Here is a 7,941-nt window from a genome sequence, read left to right as displayed (position 1 = left end):
AATAAAGAGATTTTCATTGGTTGCTTGCAAATTAATATGCAAATTAAATTTATATATGAATAGAATCACACTATTAATGTTACCAAAGGGGAATAACTCTAATAAATTTAATCAGCAGTTTGAAGGTAGCTCTGTATGACATACCTTATAGTCTGCTTCAAAATGTGGTATAACTGTGATCCAATTTTGCTGCTGTGTCTAAAACATAAATAGGCATTTTAATATATAAACATAAAAGCATTAATTTTTGTCAATCATCTTAATGTTTATTTAAAATTAAATTAAAATGTATTTGAAACTTACCTTTGAAAAATAAATTTCCTTCCTTGATGTCTGTTTTAATTTCTCTTTCTGTTAGCTCAAATATGCTACTGTCTGTCTTCTCACTATCATTCCAGTACATAACCTAAATTCAATAAATATATAGATATTAGCATATATATCTGTACTAACTTGAATGAAATTATAGTCACTGATGCAATAATGGTAATATGTGAAACTCATTTATGTCTTATTCTTCATGTATTATTTTGCATTTGTATGATTTCAATAAACCATTATATTTTAAATTTACATAGTTCATATAGATTTACATTTGTTATACATTCACATATACATGTACAGTCACATTTCACAAAGACAAGAACATAAAGACAGAAACATTTTAAGTAGTGTTCATAACATATATAAGTGTTCTACATTGTGTTTATTTTTTTTAAACATGTTAAAGGACAAACACTCTTTATCCAATGGGAAATAAGTATGTTAGACTTTGTCAATATAAATACAGTAAAAGTCACTTATAATCATTTCCATTGGACCTGTCAAAATACTTTGCTATATCTTTTTTTTTTTAATTTATGGGTATCCAAATATCATAATATATATATATAGCTGGGGAACCAATAAAACATTTCCTATTTCTATGAATTCACAGTATTTGTGTTTGTAGTCAATGAATCTTAGATTAAGGATAAAAATTAAAATCTGCAAGCTGTGACATGCTGTCATAAAAGTATGGGTGTATATAGGCATCATTACAAATCCTTCATATATCATTACATCATGCATCAAATTCCTTGTTTATAAACCCATTTCTAAAAAATTTCATAGCAGTTAAATTTATCTTAAAATCAACAACATAATACATTTTAAGAAAAACATTTAAATCAATGGGTTTGTAAACATATAGTTCATAATGTTAATTTAAAATAAAAGGAAGAAAACCCTGAAACCATAAATATTCAGAGCAAGAGGTACCGGGGTATGTAACTTGACGTTTTCCTTCAATCATTATATGCAAACATTGTAAATTATTCATTACATCAAACTGAAAAGTTTTCATAGATTGAAATAAAATTTTAAAAAAATACACAAGAAATGAACTGTATATAAATCATTATAATTCTGGTACGTTCAAAGTGTTACATACCTCTCTTATAATTTAATGGCTATATTTTATGTAAAATTGCAACATTTATTTCAAATGTTGCAATATTATTTTGTGAATTTTAAATAAAGTGATATTAATTATGTAACTCTTTTTAATTGACTTTATTTTAAACACTCCATTGCTGTAGCTTAAAATCTGCCCCTCCCATTCTACATCCTCTCCATTATCAGTCCATGTATGATATATATCTCTTAAGACAAAGTCTTCAGGATTGGTGGTACATGTATTGCTTTCTTGTTGGTTTTTCCTTTCTTTTAATAGCGTTATTAAATTTTCTTTTAATTTTTTTTCATCAAACACTTTTCCTTTTTTACTAAAACACAATAAATGTTTCAACTCTTTCTCCACTCTAAAAACCTTTTTATATATATTAATCTGGGTCTTCAAGGCTGTCATTTTCTCTTTCTTTGTTTTTAGTTGACTTAATCTATGACTTATCTCCTCCTCCGATTGCCACAGTCCATGAATATTAATATCCTCTAATGCCTTGTCAATTGCTTCAGTCTGTCGTTCCTTCTTCTTCTTTGTCTCTTCCTCCTTTTCTCTTATAATTTGTAAATGTTTCTGTAATAAATCTTCTTTTCTTCTTCTATTTTCTAATAAAAATGTTCTACTTTCTTTTCTTGCATTATTAATAATTTGTCTCTGATTATCCTCACTTTTCTTTGCCAACCAATTTATAGTATCATTATTGTTAAACATTAAAACACTCTCAATAGTATTTACAGATGATGTGGCAGCATATTTCACTTTAAAATCTAATTGACCCATTAGTCTTTCAATACTGATATTATTTGTAGAACAGGATGAACATTCTTTAAAAAAATTCTTTGAACATGCATTAAAATATTTCCCTCCATCTAAAAAATCTGCAAACAACTTCTTTGCCTTGGCTATTAAAACAGTAGTACATCTCTTAATAAAAACACAGGTAAGATCATCATTTACTGACACAGAGTATAAAAAATCACACACAGGATCATAAAAATCTGGACCTTCAAATAGTTTAATTTCCCGATTCAACAATACAGAAGGGTTTTCATTAATAACATTTAAAACATATAAAAATCTCTGATAGACAGTGCTCATATTTGCAATACTCGATACTTCCAAAGTCTTTTTCCAGTATGGTTCAGTTAAAAATTTACAAATAATACCAAGAGCTCTTAAAATTGTTAAAAATAATTTGCTCTGCAATGCAGAAACAATAGCATTCATAACAAAATTAAAAGAACTTTTTGAGGATAAAAGATATTGTAATAGAAGTTTATGAATAAAAAATGCACCAGCAGCATTATAAAAACACAAATTAAAACGATTTCCTCTTGTGTCCATAAGAGGGACTTTGTCTGTTCCATGACTTCTAACAAATATACGAGTAAAATGTGGATCACCCACTCCATCTTTAAAAAACAATTTTGATACACATCTTAAAATAAACATAACATAAGGATCCTTTGGTGTACTACAATGTCCATCAAAATGAATATTTAATTCTTTTTCAATATCATAAAATTCTTGTAAACAAACATCTGAAAATTGTAAAAGAGGGTGCACAGAACATTTAAAAGAATGAACATCATGAGAAATTTCACTTGATAAAATACAATTAACTTTTTGTTCAGTAGAACTTCTATCTGTCATAAAACAAGATACAGATTCTAAAATACTTTTTTGATCACTTTCTTTACCTGAAATATCATATAACATTTCTTTAGTACTATTAACATAAGTTTCTCCCTTGCCATCAGACACTTCTCTAATACCACCAGTTAAAAATTTATTTCCTGTATTAAATTGTAAGGCATAAAAATGTTTCCCTTTTTTTGTAGTTGCATCTCTATGCATTGTTATATTTTCACTGTTTAAAAGCTCTTCTTTCATATGATTCCTTGACACGACACCCATTTCACTTGATAAAACTGCAGTTGTACTTTTACTTGGTAAATTTCTTACATTAATGTCAAAAATATTTAAAACAGCTTCAACAACAGGAGAAATATGCTGCACACCAATATTATTACTGATAAAAAAATAATATAACTTTCTTAACTTAAAATTGTAAGGTCTGCCCTTTGAACTATCTCTAAAATCTACATTTTTTTCAATATGTACAAAGTTTTCTGAATCATTTAAAGTATCATTTTCATATTTTTCAGCATTCAATACATCTATTTCTTTTTTAAGTTCTTCTTATCAATGTATTGTCTTTATATTCACTTCATTCAGCATATATATGGTAAAATTCAAATTAACTCCACTTTCAAATCACAATGATCTTAACAAATGAACAAATTAGTGAAATTTTTGTTAAAAATGAAGGCAATGTTGTTATATATATATATATATATATATATATATATATATATATATATATATATATATATATATATATATATATATATATATATATATATATATATATATATATATATATATATATATATATATATCTGTGTGTGGGTGTGTGTGTGTGGTGAGGGGGGGGGGGGGAGGGTGTGTGTGTGTGAGGGTGTGTGTGTGTGAGAGAGAGAGAGAGAGTGTGTGTGTGTGTGTGTGTGTGTGTGGTGCATATCACTTAAAAATAGATTGGAATCAGGTCATCTATATGATTCTTATATGTAAACATCCGGAAATATTAAATTTAACTATAAATTCACAAACTACATGTTAAGTTCTTGCCCCAGGATCAACATTGCCATCTAGAAAAATCCCGAGGAAAAATAAATACAAGTTACTGACACAGTCAATAGAAGAGGAACGAAAGATATATGGTTAAAAAATTATTGTAGTCTGGTCCGATTTACAAAAAAGACTTTATAAAATATATGAACATTATTTAATATTAAATAAAAGGCACATACACCACAACTTTGAATATCTTTTCTCTTTATAGCAACAATTACATGTATATCAATACTTATAGAAGAAACCAATTATAATATCAATACAGTCTTTCCACGATAAAAGGTTATATAACATGAAAAAAATAATTATTTCAAATAGCTAATTGGACAAAACAATTTACTTAAGTACATATCAGTGCACTTTGTACAGTTAAGTTTGTACAAAATTTTCAATATACCATTCATTTTAAGGTAATATTAAGGAAATTAATCCTTAAACAGGCCTTATCATTCTTTAAATAAATCTGAATTTTACTCCTTTTTTAGCTCACCTGAGCTGAAAGCTCAAGTGAGCTTTTCTGATCACCCGTTGTCCGTAGTCCGCCCGTCCGTCTGTCCGTCCGTCTGTAAACTTTTCACATTTTGAACTTCTTCTCAAGAACTACTGAGCCAATTTTAACCAAAGTTGGTACAAAGTATCCTTGGGTGAAGGGGAGTTTAAATTGTTAAAATGAAGGGCCAAGCCCCTTTCCAAGGGGAGATAATTAAGAAAAAACAAAAATATGGTGTAGTCATTAAAAAATCTTCTTCTCAAGAAGCACTGGGTCAGAAAAGCTGAAACTTATGTGGAAGCATCCTTGGGTAGTGTAGATTTTAAATTGTTCAAATCATGACCCCCAGGGAAAGGACGGAGCCACAATAGGGAATCCAAATTTAACATTGAAATATGTAGAAAAAATCTTTAAAAATCTTCTTCTCAAAAACCAATGGGCCAGAAAAGCTGAAGGCTATGTGGAAGCATCCTTGGGTAGTGTAAATTCTAAATCGTTCAAATCATGACCCCTGGGGATAGGACGGGGCCACAAAAGGGAATCCAAATTTTACACTGAAATATGTAGAAAAAATCTTTTAAAAATCTTCTTTTCAAGAACCAATGGACCAGAAAAGATGAAACTTACCTGGAAGCATCCTTGGGTAATGTAGATTTTAAAATTGTTCAAATCATGGCCCCCAGGGATAGGGTGGGGCCACAATAGGGGGTCATATTTTTACATTGGAATATATATTTTTTCTTGAAAGCTACTGGATCAAAATTGAGAAATCTTCTCTGAAAATTTTCTGACATAGTGCAGATTCAAATTTTTTTGACTTTATGACTTTCTGACTTTTCTTTATGCCAAAACAACACTGGGCTCAAAACAGAGATTGTGCAATCAGTCCCCCCCCCTTTTTTTTGTTGATCATGGTGTTGTAATTGTTAATACCTGTAATTGTTTATACCTTTAAATGACATTATTTAATGTTGTATATTCTTTTTGAAAGACCGCTGTATGTTTTAGTCACGCTGTTGTTTTTTCCATAGTCTTTAGATTTTTGTCCGATCGGGATCGTTATTCCGAATATTACCATATCCGATATCAGAACGAGGCTCTTTGTTTTTCACAGCCACGTTGCGTTGGGAAAAAAGACAGAATTAAAGAACAGATCCAGCTCTGACTTTAATTAAGATACCTGGTTTATTTTCGTTCATTTATAGAGGTAATATTTTAAACATGCATTAAATATCGAACCGATTCAATGATGGAGATGCGATGTTTTCATTTGCTCATTTGAGTTGACTGTAAACTTTTTGAAGCCTTTGAAATTTTGCAAATTTATCATGAATTTAACAGTCATTCTGCAATCAGTATCGCCGATTAAATCTGACGATTTACTAAACGGAGCAATTCATCTTAACGCGATGCGTGTGCAGATACCTGTGTATATTCACAAAGCTTTAAAAAATGCACAATGGAAGCCGCACTGTGAATACCTTCTATTTCCACTATGGAAAAGTTACGCTTCCTTGTGTGCTCTTTTGTGTAAACGTCGGAAAATGTACAAATCTCGCGGGATTTCTGGGACAAACTTTAACATAAACATGTAAACAGTGTGTTGAATGTCGATGAACAAATCCTAACAAAATGCAAATGAAATATTTTATTGTTGTGGATTTTATACATACATTAAGAGTAGGAATAACAATGATATCAATTTATATCTATTGTTGATCGTATATCTCTATTTATCGTATGGTACTTCTAAATACAATACACATGCCTTGGAAATGTCATAATTTTTTTTATTAATGGATGATAAATTTAGCGTTTTCACTCTCTTACATGTCTTTTAGTTCTTCTATTCATTGATTGGAATGACAAATAGATTTAACATTTAAATTTGGATTGAGATTGGCATGTTATTTATTATCCACAAGGCCATGCTGTTCCAGTCAGATGACCAAACACGCCTCTAATTTTGAAGAGTTCGCTAATGGAAATAAAATGTATTGGGTCTACCCAACTCTAGATATATGATATGGCAAAACAATTTAGAATACAGGATATATATTTTATTGATGAATAATAATCGAAATGTACAGACTGAGGAGAAAAAAGTATAACGAGGAAAAAGAAAAGCATGATATGATTAATGTAGTGATGCAGCCAGTATTATGGGATCCAGTATATTTGAACATACATACCATAGTATTCTGCTGAATAATAAATAAAAAGATTCATTTAGTTGTTGTTGTGTTGTATTGTTGCTTGATTATAGTGTTATATTGTAACAATAAACTATCTTCATTGAAAATTGTATGCTAAAGATTAAATCATATTTGGTGCTTTTTTAAAAAGAATTATTTAAATTATATTTCATTTGAGATTTCTGTTTAAGACTGTAATATCTACTTGACCTGAAATATTTTTTGCTTTAAAAAAAAACTATCTGTGATCAAACATCCCATGGTTACAGCAATGGGGAAGAAAATCAATTGCACTGAATTGTTGAATACATTTTGCAATTTTCCATTGTGCAGCAATGATTAATTTATACCCCCACTCTGAAGGAGAGGGGGCATACTGTTTAATCCTTGTGTGTCTGTCTGTATCAAATTTTCATCACAGTTTTCTCAGCAAGTACTCATCACAGATACTTGAAATTTTAGCACACTCTTTGTTTAGGCATGCCATATGGTAGCATTCATTTTTGTACAAATCCGATGTCAACTTCCTTTTTATCTGTGCATCTCTCCGTACCAAATTTCTGTCCCAGTTTTCTCAGCAACTATTCATCACAGATACTTGAAATTTTAGCGCAGTCTCTGTGTAGGCATGCTTTATGGAAAGATCATTTTTGTTCACATCTGATGTCAACTTCCTGTTTATCCGTGTGTCTGTTGGTACCAAATTTTCATCGCAGTTTTCTCATCAACTACATACTAATTGCTGATACCTGAAATTTTAGCACACTCTTTGTTCAGGCATGCCATATATTTGGATTCTTTTTTGTTGAAATCAGATGTCAACTTCCTGTTTGTCTGTACTAAATTTCTGTCCCAGTTTTCTCAACAACTAATCATCGCAGATGCTTGAAATTTTAGCACACTCTTTGTTGAGGCATGTCATATGGTCACGTGGGATTCATTTTTGTACAAATTCAATGTCAACATGAGAGGGTTTATTCACATCAGAGCAGGGCTATTATTAATGAGCATTCGCTCACAGACATCATGGTGGTGATTTTTTTCTAAATGTGCAGATATTTCCATCATTAGCAAAAACTTTATATACACACTTATGCTTCAGAATCTGCTCATCC

The 7,941-nt window shown here is 30.1% G+C and overlaps 1 protein-coding gene across 1 annotated transcript; it reads right to left on the bottom strand.

Moving 5' to 3' along the window:
- Positions 1-1,070: 1,070 nt before the first annotated feature.
- Positions 1,071-7,201, bottom strand: LOC133195007 (uncharacterized). The gene is made up of 3 exons (XM_061330896.1): positions 7,177-7,201; positions 1,811-3,645; positions 1,071-1,097 (listed from the first exon to the last, which is right to left on the bottom strand). The coding sequence occupies exons 1-3, from the start codon at positions 7,199-7,201 to the stop codon at positions 1,071-1,073; spliced, it is 1,887 nt and encodes a 628-aa protein (XP_061186880.1).
- Between the last annotated feature and the right edge of the window lie 740 nt (positions 7,202-7,941).

The sequence above is a fragment of the Saccostrea echinata genome, unplaced genomic scaffold, assembly GCF_033153115.1.
Source record: "Saccostrea echinata isolate AGI-Se365-2 ecotype Australia unplaced genomic scaffold, CSIRO_AGI_Sech_v1 ptg000029l, whole genome shotgun sequence".
Lineage (NCBI taxonomy): Eukaryota > Metazoa > Mollusca > Bivalvia > Ostreida > Ostreidae > Saccostrea > Saccostrea echinata.
The sequence above is the reverse complement of the archived record's forward strand: the minus strand, read 5'-3'. Positions and strand labels throughout refer to the sequence as shown.

Excerpts from the sequence above, each read along its gene's own strand:
- LOC133195007 (XM_061330896.1), bottom strand. The coding sequence starts at position 7,201 with ATGCCCCCTCTCCTTCAGAGTGGGG. Across the intron at positions 3,646-7,176 it reads CCCTCTCCTTCAGAGTGGGG|AAGAACTTAAAAAAGAAATA; the intron begins GTATAAATTAAT and ends TACATTGATAAG. Across the intron at positions 1,098-1,810 it reads AGATTAATATATATAAAAAG|AAATGGGTTTATAAACAAGG; the intron begins GTTTTTAGAGTG and ends GAAATTTTTTAG.